Source organism: Excalfactoria chinensis, chromosome 2, assembly GCF_039878825.1.
Source record: "Excalfactoria chinensis isolate bCotChi1 chromosome 2, bCotChi1.hap2, whole genome shotgun sequence".
In the NCBI taxonomy this organism is placed as follows: domain Eukaryota; kingdom Metazoa; phylum Chordata; class Aves; order Galliformes; family Phasianidae; genus Excalfactoria; species Excalfactoria chinensis.
In genome coordinates, this window is record NC_092826.1 from 102,978,883 (window position 1) to 102,998,317 (window position 19,435).

The 19,435-nt window shown below is 38.8% G+C and overlaps 1 protein-coding gene across 1 annotated transcript in view; it reads right to left on the reverse strand.

Annotated features, from left to right (window-relative positions):
- Nucleotides 1-909: 909 nt before the first annotated feature.
- CRPPA (CDP-L-ribitol pyrophosphorylase A) overlaps nt 910-19,435 on the reverse strand; it is a 104,761-nt gene continuing 86,235 nt past the window's right edge. Inside the window, exon 10 of the mRNA XM_072329079.1 lies at nt 910-3,431. Coding sequence (XP_072185180.1) covers nt 3,327-3,431 — 105 coding nt within the window. The 3' untranslated portion in view covers nt 910-3,326. The remainder of the gene's footprint in view (nt 3,432-19,435) is intronic.

A 19,435-nucleotide genomic window follows, 5' to 3' on the forward strand; every position in this document is an offset into this window, starting at 1 on the left:
ATAAAACCTGAACAGAAAGCCATGGTTAGTATACTAGGTGCCCAAAATGGAGAGAACAGAGAAAACAAATTATGGCCCTTCTATTTTCAGTGACCCACAGACAGGAAAAAATGCCATACCACTGGAAAGTGCTAAGCAGTAATCAAGAACCAGACGTTTCTTCGGATGCTTTTGTCTGGGGGGCACCCAGAACAGTACCAGGGAGACAAAGAGAAATTGGTGTTGTATACAAATGCAAATCTGAATGCACTAGAGGCGGTAAGGCTTTTGTTCCACAGCCCGTGTTAGTTACCAAGACAAACTGAAGTCCTCATATTCTGAAGTCAACTAGATTTATGCCACTGATCACAATAGGGTCACATTCCACTTCATTTCTTTATGTTGTCGTCTTTTTTAATTCCACTGTATTCAATCTTCTTCATTGTTTCAGCAGTTTTCACAGAACCATCAGACCATCTTTTCAAGCTAGGTAGCCTAGAAAACTAAAGAAAAACAGATTGTAGCTAGAAACTCTTCCATCAACTGATGTAAGACAAATGAAGCAATATAATGTCAGACATTGCTCAAAGCGAGTCAGCTTCAATATACAAATCTAATTCACTTACTACTATGAAAAACATTCTTAGGGCCAGATTCGTATCTTCTTTCCTGATGAACACTTTTACTAATGGAATATTAATTAGAGTGCTCATGGAGTAAGGTAAGCAAGGATGGCAGGGTTGGAGCCTTCATTTACTCCATGTTATCTCTGTCCAAATGGTCAAAGCAATACGGGTGGTGACTGATTCACTAGCTAAATTCAAAACAGCATGTGTGTACAAAAGGCTTCCAAGTTTCTCGTGTATACAGCTATTTGTAAGAGGGTATGTACAGACAAAAAAAAACCAATCAATCAGTTTCTTAATTTCATTTTATATCTTTATTTCCCATTGTAAGTATTAACAATCATCCAAAACAGCATTTAACTTTGGTTTGGATATACAATAGCATTACTCACAGTCCAGTTTCTTTTTTTTTTACTGCAGCTCTACTATTTTGTGATGTGTTCCAGTAGTTCTGCTGGTAGTGTTTGGCTTCCCGCAAAATGGATTTTTCAGTGTTCGTAGATCATTTAAAATGATGGTTAAACAATAATAATAATACATAATGTGACAAATAACAGTACATTAACTTTCTTTGAGTTTCAATGAGTTTAGTACTAAATATGTTCGAGGACCTGAAATACACGTCTTATTGAGCACCATTTGTTCTCTTTTCACAAGAGGTTCATAAACAATCACGATATCATTTTTCTTTGCAGCAGTTCATTTCAATGACATTTAAAAATGGATTTAAATCCTTTTGAGTTAAGAAAAACAATACAACAAAGTAAAAGGTTCCGTTTAAGCAAACGACAATTTACCCCAAATCCAGTGCAAAGACTTTATCTCAATGCGTATATCTCAATGAGTGGATGGAAAATGTAAGGGGTTTTATAAATTCACTTGCTTATTACAGTGTGGGGTAAAAACATCACAGACTGTAGTTCAGTCTTAAAGCAAAGAATTAAAAAGTACGGTCAAAGAAACATCTTCTATCACGTCTTCTAGAAGCCTGTGAGACAAATTCCTTCACAAAATTCATCACTGTAAAAGTGAGTTCAGAAAACTTATTTTTGAAGGTTTTCCTGTTAAATTACGGATACCAATAATAAAATCTTCAGTCCCTCGTTTATCTGACTACTCTGAATATGACCAGGTATGAATATATATATATGAATAAAACATGTCTTATTGTATGGCCACAAACTGAACTAATACAAATGCCCACGTTGTGCAGTGTCAGAAAAGGACAAATTACTAATCAAATTAGATAGGAGAAAATCAAAGAAGAAAGCAGATGATGCATGAGAGCTGTGTTAGATGTGTTGGGATGATTTCTGTATGGAAGAAAATTTATGCATTGGATACAGGACACTCAGCTGCCACTACTGTAACAAAGTTTCAAATCAGCATCAGCTTCTAAAAGGAATTTAAGATGGAGGTGTCTCAGCAGATATTACTGAGCCATTTTTAGGCAGTTATTTAGAGATCTGGGGAAAGGGGGAGGGACGGAGTCCAAATCTGGATCATTCTATCCTCACAGTTTTGTCCGTACACCAGAGAGACTGGGACCTGGTGGGAGTGCTAGGATCTCCTTCAGCCAGCCTTCAGTGCTGGCACTGGCAACCTCTGTTGCTGAGCAACAGTCAGATCTTTTCTCCTATCCTCTTGAATACTTGATCTACAGGAAAGAACTTTCCCACACGCACTGCTGGACAATGGAGAGGCAAATTCCTGCGTTGAAATCAGAAGTCTTATTTGAGATGTTTTTTTAAAGGTTTACCTAACATGGGATCAATCCTGAATGCCACACAGACTGACACTCTCCACTTTACCTGACCTACCCATTTCCTTTTCCTGGCTAAATTATGTTCTACATCTAGGATCCATGAGGATTTTGCAAATTCTTTATAGTTTCCATGTGCCTAGATACAAGAGACTGTCCTCATGAAAGCACAGCAGCAAGCAGGTAGCTGATACATCTGATGACAGAGGGAAACTTGATGGACTCAGGACAGATGGAAGGGGAAGTTCCCTGGATGCTTCTAGTGCGGATAATACTGTATTCAGAAAAGCTATTGGAGCAAGTTCTGAATGATAGCACATGGGTTCTGGAAGAAGTATTAGTACTAAGGAGTGCTGCAGCCACAGCACACCTATCTAGAAAACTGGGCTATAGCACTTCATTGTTCCCATGTATATATTTTTGTGTGTGTGTGTGTCAGCGTTACCCTTTATTCCATGGAGGATGGGAATCTGACCTAACAAACACTTTTTGCAACATACATTTCCACTGATGTTAGTAAGGCCATACGGTACATAAAATATTCATTAATACACACAGCAACAAATGTTAACTGATTTCATCCAAAGAACAAAAGCTATGCTCTAGGATTAATTCATTAATGCAAAACAATACATATGGATGGGTTAAAGACAGTTCTACACGAAGACTGAATACTTTGGTGTCCTCTGTGGACCTTTTTAAATGAATAGTACCTCAGAAAAAATGTTTCAGTATCTTCCTTCAAAGCGCGTATCCAGTGTATCTCAGAATTACTTTCATTTTACACTTTCTACATAATATCAGACTTGCATTTTAGGTATCAAAAATACGTTGTTAGAAGATCTTAACAGTAAATGCCATAAATCCAGAGTTTTCATCAAAACTTAAATGATTGAAGACCTTTGGTGAATGAATGATGACAAAGAAACATTTCCAAAAGCTATGAATGATTTACGGCCTTATGCTACCAAAAGCTGGCCAATCAGCTCAGGGTTCCTGTCCTTTATTAGTGCCATGATAAGAGCAGCAGCAGAATTTACTGTCTCCTGGAGTGGCAAATTGTCCTGGAAAAAAATAGAATAAAATAAGAAGAGAGCAGGGGAAGAAATACATTAAAAAACTTGGAGAAGTAGATATTAAACAACAATTTACAAGTATGCCATTAAAAAATAAAATAAAATAAGAACATTTATTTGCCCTTATTAGTTGGAAAACTTTTATAACTTCTTTTTCCTATGTAGAGATACCAACTTTCCAATCTCCACAATGACTTAAGAACTGAAAATAAGGAACATATTCTAATTGTTGGAATTAATACAGAATAAAGGGAAAACAGAAGCTTGATTCTATCACTTCCTACATAACTGATTTTTAAGATCTAGAATGCAGTCAACATTTTGGGCTGAAGAGCGTTGAAACAAAATGTATGATTTAATTAAGTAGTACAGTTATAAAGACCCACAATTTTCAGTACACACTGAATCTCACCTCAATTTTGCAACCTACTTACAACTCACAGATTCAAAGCATTGGGACTTCAGCAGCTTACACTGAAATTCATATCCCATAACCTTAATAAGTAGCCTGATTTTGATAGGCAAGTAAAGAGATTAACACAGGAAGAAAGCAAAAAATGCCACTTTGATGATAGGCTTCCAACTGAGCACTCCAGATGACATTTCAAAAAAGTCCTTTGTCTAATTGGCACGTTTTCTTAATTGTACTGACAATAATAAGTTGGCCTCTTGCAACTAGTATCATTTTTCATTTGCACACTGGGAAAATACTGATAGGTGTAGTCAGGCACAGACACATTCTTGGATTGAAAAAAAACAGGGAATAATTAGAGTGAAGCAACAGGCGAAAAGAAAGGTCTACAAAACTCCAGGGAAAATCTAGAGGAGTTTCAAATACAGAAAGTGAACCACAAAGAGAAAACAAGAGCTGTTCTCCATATCCACAGTGGATAATACTGGAAGTATCAGGCTTAGGGGAACTTGAACAGGGATATAAATTAGAAGTCAGGAGGAGAATACAAAAGAACGGATTACTGGTCAGAGCAAGAAGCTCCATCACTGGGGTCTTGTAAAACAACTTGGATACGTATAAAGTGGGTACAGATGGAATAGTTTCATTCCAAACGTTTCCACCACTACTTCTCTAAGATGTTGTATGGAGGAAGAAATTGCAGATGACATTTTCAAGAAGTTTGGCTTAGTAGAGAAAGAATAAACGTCTTCAACAGCTTATGCAAAAACACAATGCCAATCACTGCTTTTTAAGGAATAAAGCTGCTGCTGGAAGGAGCTACTCTTTCAGCTAATACAAAAGGGAAGCAGCACTCTCAGAAGCTGGGGCTGAAGGAAAAACTGAGGAACTCTGAATCCGCTATTCACGTTTCGTAGGGGTTTCCCCATCCTCTTTTCCCACGGATAGGTGTTGTTCTATTATGTACAAGGAGAGTGGAAACCATGTGCATATACCCACTCATGCCACAAACATTGCAGTCACTGTCAAGATCTAGCAGCATATTTCTCACTGTCCAGCAGTGCCAGCCTCTTTGCACCCCTCATCACCTTTTCTTCAGTTTGTGTTGAGAAGGAATGCACAACTACATGCTCTCTGCTTTCCAAGTGGGCTTTCAGCCATCTCTGTAGCTGGCGGGAGGTGTGTATCTTCTTTTCCACTTCACAAAAAAGAAAAAAAGGAAAAGAAAAAAAATGCACCTGGCCAGGAATGCTCTTAATGTTTCTCCCAATAAATCTTTCCACATCCTCCGTTGGTTACTGGGTTCAGTATGCATTCCTTTGCAGTAATAAATTATTTAAGTTTTTAAACATAAAAGGAAGCAAGAGAGAGAAATTTAGCTTCCACAAGAGAGACTGAAAGTGACACCGTAAGATTACTTTAAGCTTAAAAAAAGAAGCTTTTTATAAATCTAAACATAAAACTAAGGCTTTACTGCTAACTTCTGTGTTCTGAAGGAAAGACATGCAAAGAACTATGAATAGTATTTGTAACCCATGCAATACAGTGCAGCAGTGGGTACAATAACACTATTTGATAGAGCAAAGTCCACAGATCACTATTTTTCAGCATAGGTATCACCATGAACTCTGCATTTTCACCAGTGATGAATAAGAGCCTGCACTTCACACATGTAAAAATCTATACCAGTGGAGATGACCCACTGTTTCACAGCTGCTGTGATGCATTAATGTTAGGAAAATGCTGCCCACACACTGTGCTCACACATCCACTGTTTGCTCTCCATAAACTTTAAGCCAGACTTGGTGAATGTCAATGGGTGCCATTTCTCCTGCACAGAGAAATTCAATTCTACACCTTTGCTACGTATGCATATCTATGCTAGATGCTGGTGGTGAAGCACTCGAACAAACTGCCTAGAGATGCAATAAATGCCCCATCCCTGGAGACTTTCAAGGAGACGCAGGCAAAGTGATCTAGCTGTGGATGTCCCTGTTCACTGCAGGGGAGTTGGACTGGATGAACTTTAAAGGTCCTTTCCAAGTTTAAGGATTCTGTGTTTCCATGCTATTCTGTCAGACTGCCCCTCTGCTACTTCACTGTTTCACTGTGTTCACATCCACCATTTTGTCTCCATAAAGATTCAGCAAACTTCAGTGAGTGTCAGTGGGTGCCATTTTCCTACGTGGAAGAATTAAATGACACACCTTTGCCTCATACGCACTTCCATGTCACATGCCTCTTGGTCGGGCTGCCCCTCTGCTGCCATCTGTCACACAGCAACAAAATGTAAAGGAATTATCATCAGGAAGGTTCAACCTCTGCTGCCGTACCATCAATATCTGCCTCTAATGTCATGGGCCAACAACAACAACAAAAGAAGGCAGCATTACTTTTGGAGTAATCCTCATATTATCCAATTGAAGATAACAAACAGCAGAGGAAACATAACCTTAACATTTTACAGTTACAACTGATGGTTAAATTGTATAACATATGATGTACTGATGCTTTCAGAAGGCCAAGAGATCATCAGAGGTGTTACTACCATTTATATTTATGCTGTCACTCCTTCCCGATAACACAGACCCACACACCACACAGTCCTCAGGGCCAGCAAGGACTGGGGTGCAGTGCCAGGCCTCCTGGCTAGCGTTGGCACAGAGGCACACTGTTTGGTCATGCAGAGTTCAAGCACATGTTGATCTGAACTTGCTTTATTCTCACAGCCATCGTGTTACTAGAAAGAGGCAGAAAATAGCCTGAAAAAGTGGACTCTTCCAGGAACTCCCAAAAGCTTTTTCTTTTCTTCTGCGAATCAAAACTTGCTCACACATTAGGACTCACTGTGGTAGTGTCTGTTATGCAGTACTATTTAAGTTTTGATGACCATTTCTATTCTGTACAATCTATCAGAAAGTAAACGGGAAAGGAGATTTTAGCAACTGAAAGAGAACATGTTGTTCAAAGTAAAGGGGGAAAGACCTCCTGAGGCAATAGTTAAGTTGCATCTTCACTATTCTTTCCCCTCCTCTAAATCCTACAAAGAATTTATTTCATTTTTAGGCCTTTACTGTGCATTTCAGCATATATTTTCAATGATTTTTCCTAAGTAGTTATAGGTAATTCGGAAGCCAGCAGTGTTTATAAAGAATACAAAGAGCCTTTAGACGACAGGATTAAACAACGCACGAAAGAAAAAAGAATGTTGTGAATCTTTATTAATCTACACTTAAACAAATATGTGAATACTTCAAGTCTCCTGGCTATACCCTTAAAACACCCATGTTTTTGACACTGCAGTGTTATTTCTGGCAATGGTGCTGATTACACCTGATGGTGCCTACAGGGAGGCTTCAACAAGGATGCCAGGACAAATCTAATCTACCACACCTAACTCCATTGCACATACAGGCCTCCAAGCCTCTTTTATATTCAATGGCATAGTACTAAATCTTTCAAAAACCTCATTATTAGTTGCAGGAAGTCAAATAATCAAGCAGAACCAGGTCCTCACATGTCTAATTGCCTGACTTGTTCAGATATATTGTAACCACGATAAAAAGCAGGATGTGAGAAAAGAAGGAGCAATACAGATGCTCATGTAGCCCACAAGAGCGCTCGCATTATTGCCCACCCACTGCTCAGCTTGGCGAACTCCAAGAAGAGAGCATACTTCAGCGCACTACTCAGCAAGTGCATATCCATGCACGCACTGGATGGATCAAACACAAATAGTTCTTTCACTCGTCAAGGAAATCTTAGAAAAAAAAGAGCATGACCTTTAAATAAGACTCAGAGGCAGCAACGATTTTGATGACTGAAGTTCCACATGATCAACCAATGTGCTATGATCCCCCCTAAACCATTGTGATATTCACTGCCTATTCATTTCATCCATTTGACTTAAATGAGTCTCTCGTAAAAAAAGGAAAACCAAAAACCCCTAACGTTTCTTGGCCATTAATAAATAGAATTTTTTTATTGTTTGAACAGATGATTAACTACATTTATAAGCTAAAAACAAAACTTTTACCACTTTATATTTATGTACTTTGGAATGGAAAGTACTCAGAAACACTGCCAACCTTATAAACCATAAATCCACATAACAGCACAGCACTTTGATTCCAAAATAAAATATCCACTTTGTCTGTTATTAAATAGTAAAAGTATTCCAACATAACCATATTGTATGATGGTTGTAACTCACATTCAGAATTTATTTGATGTACAGTAGGGGTTTTCTGGTCCGCAGAATACGACTGGAAATGGATATGGGGACAGAGTTAAAGTTGTGTTTGGAACACGCAACGTGATACTTTGCAAATGTGCATTTATTTAAGAAACTGTGAGGGTATCTGCGTATTTATTGACATTCTCCTCACGATTCATTTCCTTGCTTCAATCTGTTTAGGATATTTTTTTCCAGCTGTAACTTCATATACACACATTTCCATTGACATATGTAGTAGTTCAATTTAAGCATAGCTCAAAAAACACACAGCCCCCTTTTTAGCTCCAAAAATATCTCTGTAGATATTACCTCTGCCTTTTACTGTATTGCTCCCAAAAAATAAAACAGCTGTATTCCATTACTTGCACGCCATTTTGCTTTAACATTGTTTGACTTCACTGTTAAAACAGTTTCTTCAAATGGATAGGACTGCAATGTTAGCCCTGATCACTGTGCTGATAGGAAACCTGAAAACATGATTTAAAGATTGGGCTAAACTGAGGGCACATCAATGTGAATACAGCTGCATCTACATTGGGAGAGGCAAAGGGCCAGAGCATTGCTGGCGCTGGCGTGCCCTCACCCTTGCTGTTCCATTGTGAGACAGCTCCCTGGCACAGTTTTGGCTCCTGCCTGCTAGCATGTTCCCAGACAATGGCTGGGCATGGTTCAGGGGACAGCACAAGCCAGGAACTGCTCCCATGAGGCAGGCTGAATGAGGCCACCCTCTTTTGGGAAAAAGAGAGCTTCGCCATATGGGCATGAGACATGCTGCGCCTCTTAGCCCTAGGACACGACAACCATCCCTGGCCTGCCATTTCAGATCTGTCCTAAGCAGCACTGTAAAGTACCAGCTGTGCTTTTTTCTCTCAACCAAAATGCATCAAGAATACATAAACCTACAAAGAAATCTACCCCCCAGAACACAGTGCAAACACCACGTAGCTACCACATAAACACACTCATTTAAATTTATAAACAACAATGTACAAGCAAAAAAATGAACTGCTCTACGGAAATCTTTCCCTCTCAACAACTTCAGCATGACAAAGGGAAAGAGAGAGACAAACCACACTGCAAGACGGCACTTGGCACTCGTGCTGTATCTCACATCCCTGCCATTGTATGGAAAATGCTGAAATCCAGCAGAGGACAGCTTGATGAAGAATGCCCACTTCTCCCCTTCACGGGGTGGGCCTGTGTGTACAGCAGGCACACCACAGGGCATAGGTGGAAAAGAAAATGGTTGAAAAGGCCTGTGTTCTGGCAAGTGCATTGCAATACACTGGCAGTGCAAGAGGAGCTGCCAATAGTGTAAATCTCTACTCAGTGCTGCAAGTTACACTTAGTCCAGACCAGGTGTGTCCAAAAACTTTCCTCACACCACAGACCAATGTTGTTTTATCTGCAGTGAAACCAAGAAGACCAGCCTCAAATAACTCATTATTTGACATTTTCTTCTTCTTCTTTTTAATCTAAAATATGGTCTGGGAGGATTTATGGCATTTTTCACAATATAAAACAGTTTGGTGTTTATTCAAATCTCAGCAGAGATTCATGAAGAAACATTTTTTTCTACTCAAGATAAGTAGTGGCATGCATCCACAAATTAAGGCAATTTCCATTTGTGTAATAGTACAAATTAATCCCCTTCTTTTTCAAATGCTCCCACATTAGATTTTTCAGTCCATGTGCCAAAGGATCTATTGATAAGTGCAATCTCATATATAATATCAATGCAACAGTTTACCTCAATAAGCAGACAGCTATGCAGATCATCCTAAAAGATAAGAAAACTATTTCTCTGAATATTTTAAGCTTTCCTTTCAAGTAACACATAAAAAGGTAGCATTTGAGTTCAGATAGGTAGCTGGGTTCAAACTTACTGCAGCAGGTTCACAACTCAACCTTTGTACCTACAGTCTTCCTTCTTTTCTCAGCTAAGAAAATGAAATGGATTCTTCACCATCATTGGATAGAAACAGAAATAGTTCAGAAATCCAAGCGCACTGCATGCAAGGGAGAACTGAGAAGTAAGTAGCACTAGAAAAATCAAGCTGTGCGGCAAGTGAATACTGAACCTTATAGTATAAACTCTGATATGTCTGAGTTAGTTTGCTGCAGTTTAGCAGTTGCATATGCATACTACAGCTTAGCCAAATCCAGACAAATTGTACATAGATGTGTAGGACTGCACCGTATCTCCCAGTCTGTACTGCACTGCTCATTAACCACACCTCCTGTATTTTACTACAAGAAAATTAGAAAGCCATCAACGCATAAAATGACTGTATAGTTACACTGAGGATAGACAAATGTTTTATATCTTCTGGAGTCTCTAAGAAGTCCATCTCCAGTGCTACCACATATATTTTTTCACCCAAGATTCACAGATTTGAAATCGAAGGTAAATGACACTTTCCTTATAAACAAAGAAACAAACAAAAGCACAACATGGACAAAATAAATTAACTACTTTCTCAAGAATGAACAGAATACATGAATACACAGAATTATCCTAAACAAGCAGTCTTAAAACATCTCCATTATTGCATTCTGCAACATGTAGGTGACAAGGGTTTGGTTCAGTTCCCTTCTTTGTGATTAGCCCATTGCCCCCCCCTCCCCCCACACACACACACTTCTGGTGGGCTGAATTTAAAATTTCTATGGAGAGAGACCCGTTTGAGGTAGATAGAGTATGCCTCAAGAGAGAGGTGACAAAATTCCAGCCTAGATGCTAGTCCAGGTGCCTGAGGGGCAACTGCAAGCTGCTTTCTGTAACCCTTGCTTGCTTTTATTCATTTCATATAAAAGAGAGGATCAGGCTTGGAGCAGACACAAGGTGCCAATGTCTCTGTCATTTGCCAACCTAGGCATTGTATTTCCTTGTTCTTGGTTTCTCCAAGAACATTTTTTTCCTGCAAGAAAAACTGTTAGCAGGATCATGATAAATAATTCATAAAATTCCTGGACCAAAAATTCTCTGTAAACTTGCTATGAAGAGCAGTTTCAGAATATTCAGTCCTTGCAGCATGAGCAAGTTTTCATTCAGCACTTAACACTACCTGATCTGAGCTGCTGGCAATGGTGAGCATGCCAGCAGTGGTAGCACAGCCAGCTAACAACCACCTTCCCTCTACGCTGTTTGGAAAGCTACCTGATGCTTGAACTAGCAGCCAATTCTGCCACCTGTATGTGACTGGGAGAGAATAAGTCATTTAGCATATGCGGTTGTCTGCAAATTTGGAAGTATATTATGTGTCTGAGTTTTCGTAGAGGTGGTCTCTTAACACAGTATGACACCAAATAAGATTATAATATGAAATATATTAATGTTAAAGAATGTTACTCTTCTACCTAACAGGTCTATGAGATATCATTCTGGTAACCTTGTAAAGCACACCATAACAGTTTTTAGGGGGAAGGGATAATTGCTTCTTGCTATAATCACAGGAAAAACGAAATGCTCCCAGCACAGAAAAAACTGGCATTCTACTCTGAGAATCACCATTGCAAGCTGCTGAAAAGGTGAGTGACACTGACTGGCCAAGTCTTACCTCTGGTTTCCAGTAAGCCCTGGAACAATCCAATATCACTGAGAAATTAATGTGGGAGTGGGATTCAAGTCTTCTTCCCTACAGCAGCAACATACGATAGCATTTCTCTCTGTGTATATGTGGCAGACCTTCTGCTGCCTATTGCACTGTGAGAGCCTGTAAATATATATTTTGATAGGCTGTGGCAATCAGTCCTGCAAGTGGCCAGGAATACATAGTAGACCCACCATACATGAGTGCAGAGAAATGGGTTGAGTAGTGCTGGCCTTCTGCAAACTATAATACTCTAGTCACACAAGTCACTTGCAGACTATTGGAGTGCACCAGCCACCAACCAAGAGTGGAGTAACTGCATCATGTATGAATGGATTTGACAGCTGGCGTAGTAGCAGAGCAAAAGCAGAGTTTAAGCAGACTTTAAACCATTTCTATCCTATTATAAGCTGAGAAATACAGCACTTCTGATCTCAGTGTCACTTGATGAGCAGCCCTAGGGAAGCTATAGGAAATCAGCAGTATGTAGGAAGGCTGAAATAAAGGTGTAGAATAAGCTGAGAGAAGTGGCAGGAAACAAGCTAGGAGAAAAGGGAGAAGAAAAAACAGCAGAGGTGAAAACAAGTGTCTTGACACTTCATCTTTTGGAGAGTTTTTCCTTTAAGTTGAGCAATGCTTTTATTTTGATACTTCCGTAGTCCACATTAAAATATTTTTCCCTTTCTTCCTAACTAACCTAAGGCAATTCCATAGAAAATTATTCTTTTTCTATGTACTTTTGAAGGCACAGAATGATATTACATTACTTGAATTAACTACAAAAGAGTTCCATTTTCTAATACATGATTCATTTTCATACTCATCATTCTTTAATTATTAATAATTTAGGAAGTTTTTCACACAGAGGGTGGTGATGCACTGGAACAGGTTGCCCAATGAGGTTGTGGATGCCCCATCCTTGGAGGCATTCACGGCCAGGCTGGATGTGGCTCTGGGCAGCCTGGTCTGGTGGTTGGCAACCCTGCACATAGCAGGGGGTTGAAGCTGGATAATCATTGTGGGCCTTTTCAACCCAGGCCATTCTATGATTCTCAATAGTTACACTACCAGTGAGAGAAAAGACATGTACTATTACAGGAATAACACAGTAATAAGTACACCATTATACGAGAATGAAAGAAAAAGCCTATAGATAATTTCTGATTTCAGAATATTTACACTTTTGTAGGTCAGTGGAGACCCCTGACTCTTCCTCTTGCACTTCTGTTAGGATAACCCAGTACATTTCACCCAAAGTTGTATAGCAGTTCCTTCAGATTAAGAACACAACTATCTCATTTCTCAAAAGAGAATGCCTTTGCTAAAGATCAGGAGATATTACTATCAATGCCAGAGGCTCTACCTGATAGGAAAATTGTGTCATACACAAATGAAAGGAAAAAATGAAGGAAAGAAAAAAAATAGTCTTCAAAGAACCCAGTAGCACATTTCTACCCAGTGAGATCAGAGATTATAGCGTAGTCATAAAATTGTTATCACAGAATCTTAGAATCATCTCAGTTCTAAAGGACATTTAAAGGTCATCTATTCCAACTCCTCTGCAATGAACAAGGTAATGTACAGCTAGATTACACTGCCCAGAGCCTGGTCTAGCCTAACCTTGAACGCCTCCAGGGACAGGACATCTCAAAAGTAAACATCACACATCTGAATGCTTCTCTTTACTGTTAGGAGCACTACACTATCCTTACTGTCAAAAAAACACCTACTAGGGAGAGAGAAAGCAATACAACACTTCTTCATATTGATTTCTAAAAAGTGCAAAAAGTACATTTTTTTATGATTAATTTAACACAGTGTATTTCAAAATTATAGGCTTTTCCTTTCTACCCCATATAATATTGAAAACATAGACTGTTTGTACATTATTTCAAGAACAAAAAAATGAACACAGTAGTTTACAAATATCTAAGTTGCTAATATGCAGCACAACACAGTAAATGTTTTAGCTATCACAGATAATAAACTTCTGCCTACAAATAAGCAGGATGGAGAATTACATAATTTGTAACATACTGTTTGACATGCAATTTGTGAGTGTGGTTAACAGAGATATAAAGAAAGACTGGGCAACTTTTAATTGCTGTGACAGCTACAAAATGGGAAGGTCCTCAGAAAGAACGGGTGATGCAGTTGAATCCCTGGAGAGTGCTGAAAATCAGCACAGAAAAAAACCAAAGCATTTTTCCATTCACTCAGTTGAAAGCACATTTTTCCTCCTCTTTTAGCTGCTAACTTCATACAGAAAATTATGCATAATAGATATCCTGCCTCCAAAAGAAGCAGGGGCGCGATTAGATCCATTTCAGAGTAAGTGTTCTGTTCAGTCATTAAAATCTTCATTCTACAACTCCTACAGAGTGTGAATAATCTGCAATGCAAGCTGATGGCTGCGGTAACTATTGATTAGAAAGATTTCTCTTGACTACAGATAATTAATTTGAGATGATTCAGAAGAAAAACTCTATAGCCTATTAAAAAACAAAATTAAAACTTTTCCTTGGGGGAAGAAATAAAAACCAAGAGATTCTGAGGGTCAAAGTATGCGCACACATGTGCTGAGCTATTGTTCACATCCCAGCCTTGCGGCTTCCAAACTTTTCAGATGATAATATCAGTTCAGTGGGGTAAAGGCCACATTCCATTTTTTGGTTACAGAGAAATAAAGCAAAGGAATACAGCACTAGCAGCCCAGCGACTTTACAGAGACTGAAACTCAACTTTAGACTCTATGTTTTGCTCCAGATACCCTAATATATAATGCCATTTGAAATTCTGAGAGATCAGTTTAAAAGCAGCTTTAAAGTAACTCAAATGACAGTGTTTAGTAGTGAGACAGTGCGAAGGACTGGCTGTCCAGAAGTTCCCTAATGTGATGTTCATCATCAAATCTAGCAAGTTGCTTGCAAGAGGTTCTCAAGCTGCATCATCTCCTCGTTATTTGGGAGACTTTAAAAACATCCTTTTTAAGTTACACACTGAAATTTGAAAACATTCATCAATTATATATTAACACACAGAACTGAATATCCATCCCCATGTATTTCAACTCGGCACTCAAATTCTACTTCTTGGAGAACATTCAAGTGACCTTTAGATATGGCTCATGTCTTATCTCATCTGGGGAGGTGATTGTCCCTCTCTACTCTGCCCTTGTGAGGCCCCATCTGGACTACTGTGTCCAGGTCTGGAGTCCCCAGTACAAGAAAGACACATAGCTGTTGGAGAGGGTCCAGAGGAGGGCCATAAAGACGATCATAAGGCTGGAGCATCTCCCTTATGAAGACAGGCTGAGGGAGCCGGGCTTGATCAGTTTGGAGGAAAGAAGGCTGAAAGGTGACCTCATTGCATCCTTTCAGCACCTAAAGGGAGCCTATAGACAGGAGAGGAGTAAACTCTATGAATGGGTAGATAATAGCAGAACAAGGGGAAATGTATTTAAGTTGAAGGAGGGAAGATTTAGGTTGGATGTCAGGGGGAAGTTTCTTACTATGAGACTGGTGAAGTGCTGGAAAGGGCTCCCCAGAGAAGCTGTGGATGGAGGTGTTCAAGGTCAGGTTGGACGGGGCCATGGGCAGCCTGGTCTAGTATTAAATCTGGAAGTTGGTGGCCCTGCCTGTGGTCAGGGTGTTGGACATTCATGATCCTTGAGGTCTCTTCCAACCCAGGCAATTCTGTGATTCATCTCTGTTTTCTCTTCCTGGCTACTGCTGAGGTATAGGGATACGAACTGAATCCCAATATGGAATGTATAAGGAAATAACAGTAATTCTAAAATACATTACCTGCCCTAAACTCTCCATTTCTCCATTCTATAGTTCTTCATCTGTCTTCCACTGCTCATGGCCTAAAGCTAGTAAATAAAGAACATGTGTCTGTGTTAGAGTGTACAGCTAAGCAATGTGCCAAGCACATACATTTTGGAAAAGTAATCCTGAAGTAAAGATGCTATTTGGAGTCTGGCATGAACACTGGGATCAAAAAGCAGCTGGAAATATTCAGTCAAATCCAGCAGACAGATCAGAGAAGAATCATAAAAACACACTGGGAAACCACTGTGGCAAAAGTGCTGCTAGGAAGACTGGAGAGTCCAGGACACAGTGTATCTTTTCATGGAGTAATGAACAATAAATAAAGATGGGCAGGGCTTAGGGGAATACCATGGCTCTCAACAATACAACTAGAGAGTCCTCAAGCTTACTGCAGGTTAGACTGGAATAGCACAAAACGTCAACACAGATTGACCACATGCACTTCCTCACTTTTCTCATGTGGTTTCTGTAGTCCATAGGTAGCCCATGCTGTGATGACCTCAGTCTGATCACATCTCCATAGCTCGAGTGCCATGGTGGGACCCCCTGTGTATGGCTGCTGACTAAACAGTCACACAGATGGAGGGGCTAATAGCCAAGTTGCAGAAGAAACTTGCTCTTGAGTATAAGCCTAGTGACAGGAAGGCAGAAGGGGGCCCACAACATGCCTTGCAGATTAAGCACAGCAAACAGATAAAGCACTTAGTACCACTCCTTAGGGTTCACTAAAAAAATACAATGTTAATGGGGAAGATGTGCTTACTTTATGACTCTTGTTTCCTTTTAGGCTATGTGAGTCAAGCTACACAAAAATGTAGATCTTACAGATGTTCTCTTACATAAATTCGGGGCGTATCAACACAGGCTGCTCTTTCTTTTTGCCTGGTAATAGAAGTGCAAAGTATGTAACACAATAGCTTCCCTACACACAGATAAAGGCAATCAAAATGAAAATCTATTCAAGTGATAAAAGTCTTGTGAAGTAACAAAAAATTGGTTTTGTGCTTTTAGAAAGAAAAAAAAAGCAAAAAAAAAGCTATTTTTAAGCCAGTCTCACAATTCCTTATCTCTTGCTTTAAGACATAAAGGAACACAACCTGTGTTGCTTTAGCATAAGGATTAATGGTACTCCATAACTAGGATCTTTATTAAAAACTAAAGAGATGAAATATTTTGGTAGCTATGAACACGTCTCTTTTTATGAGATAAGCACTCAAGGCTGTCCTTCAGGTATCTGGCATCCTGAACTGCGTAACAGAACGGGCTGTTTTACCACCTTCAAGACTTTCAGTTAAATTATTACCAAAGCTTCCTTTCAAAACATCCTAAGACATCCTGTGTATACTTGCAATTTCAAATATGTACCTGACTGTTTGTAAAGATAAGTTCAGATCTCTCTCACACTTTCTCATGATAGGCATTTGATTAAGGAACTTTATTAAAGTTTCTATGGGCATGACCAAACATGATGTTACCATATCACTCACAAAATCTGGATCATCTGTGCTACTTCCATGGTGAAGGTCACTAATCTTCCTTGTAAAAAAAGGAGTTTGCCATACTTCAAGACAGAAGTCTAGAAGAGGCAGTATCAGTGCCTTGTAGACTGCCTGCATGTGGAGTGCTTTTATTTTTTGGCATTCCTTAAAAGCTAAATAATACTACTGTTGTTATTTACGAGTGATGCAAGAATTATTATATGGGACATTAAATATATATCCATATAAGTCACTTGCAGGATCTCCAAAGCATTTTTTTAAATATGAGCTGGTAATAACATTAAAAACAGTCTCAGGAATCATTTAGAGAGCTCAACAAAGTTTTCTGAACCATTTTCTAAATATAACTGTCAAAAATGAAAACAAATAGAATATTCGTTTTCATCCCAGTAGTAATTTTGACTGCAGTTAATCATTATAGATCTTAGATGTAAGATTCAAGACTACAGAAGATTTTTTATTTGTTTTTTAAAAGTCAGTGCTTTCATAAATAATAATAATAATAAAGCATTGTAATAACATTGATGTTTAAGGGAGACATAATAGCTTAATTTCGTTGGGTTCAAGGCACAGATAGCTTCCCCAACATGATTCTGAACAACCACTGTTTGAGCTCAGCTCTTGCAGGCTCTAGAACTGCACTGACACAGCTTTGTCTGTTAAAAGGGAAAGGGAATGCAGCTTTCTTTAAGCCTTATCCATATTTAAAAACTAGTTTAGCTGCTCAAGTAAATTAGGCATTTGGTAAGAACAAACTTCTGAGTGCTTCAGCTAGAAAGCACAACTTTTACTTTTTCTCTTTTCCTCACTTTTTTCCTTCCAGCTTCAGCATTTGCTTCCACTTTCACAGCTGCATTTTTAACTTCATGTATCTTTATACACAAGCAATTATTTCACATTGTTCATCTTCTCAGCCTGTATTGATCGGATGAATGTGTGGTTTGGCTCTTTGTGGCCATGCTTTAGAAGTTTTCTCTGAACAAAAGAAGCAATCTCAAACTCCATTTCCACTAATTCCTTTTTTTACTTAATATCTCTTTTGTCTTCAACAAACTGAATTCCCTTGTGCCTACTCTTGGCCTCAGCTTTTATTCTGTATGCTCCAGTTCCATAAACCCACTGTCTATTCAGTAAGCAGGACTGTATCTACAGTGTTATGTACATGCCACAGCCTTGTCCCTAAATACTCCTGGTGTCCTGAGTCAAAACGTCTCCATCACATTAACTACAATAATTAACTTCCTATTATTGTCTTGAAGTTTACCCTTTAGGAACTTTTGTGAGAACTTTTGCTACTGAGTACCCCCCTCAAAGGCTCAAATTGCATTCCAGTCCAACAACTGTAAGAGAGCTATGCATTCACTTCAAGGTTCATTAACAAAACACAAGCTGTCTTTCACACGAGACCATCTATGGACCAGCTTCAGTCCAATGATGGGACTTAAGAACTCTCATTCTCTCAGATACTGCTCTCTGATTGTTTCCCACTGGTTTCCATAAATCCTTTCCTTTAACCAAATCTGACACTAGCGGAAAAGATTTCCTGATTTTTTTAAACCTAATCTTCACGTGATAAAGTGTTCTCATCTTTAAGCCTGTTATTTCCTTTGTCTTACAATCTTGATGCAGCAGCACATATTTTTACATAAACTGCAATAGAAACATACATTAGAAACACGGCATCTGAGTGACCAGGTTGGATATAAAGAAGTATTTTACAATAAAGATGGTGAGGCACTGGAACAGACTGCCCAGGGAAGTGATGAATGCCCCATCCCTGGAGACTTTCAAGGTCAGGCTGGATGGGGCTCTGTGCAACCTGATCTAGTCATAGGTGTCCCTGCTCACTGCAGGGCTGCTGGACTAGATGGCCTTTAAATGTCCCTTCCAACTCAAATGATTCTATGACTAAATAAGATCAACATTCATTAGAATTTGTTAAAATAAACTCAAAAGAATAAATGTGGTTGCATAAAATGGTAGAAAAAAAATTGTGGTTTCCATTTGTATATCATAAATATCAATTAAGGGCAATATTAATAATTTTGCAATAGCATTTACAATTAATCAGGAAGACTTTTTCTTTAAAAATTCAAATGAACTATAGCAAATAAAATATTTTAAAATGCAGGCTGATTCATGAGAAAAAAAATGCAACTAGGCCAAAATCATCTGCCGAAAAACATTTCTAGATCACTCTGTGAAAATAGAATTCATTTAGAGAATTAATGAATTTAAAGAGCTTTGTATAAGAATCCTTATTTCTTCAGCTGTTGGAGTAAATATATTGAGTGAATACATGTGGCAGCCAAAACAGCTGTGTAATTCATGTTCTGCCATCAGTAAATACCAGGAGTTCTAAAGCCAAGTTAGTAAAGCAATCCTTTGATGTGTTTAATTGATAACGTTCTGAGAAAG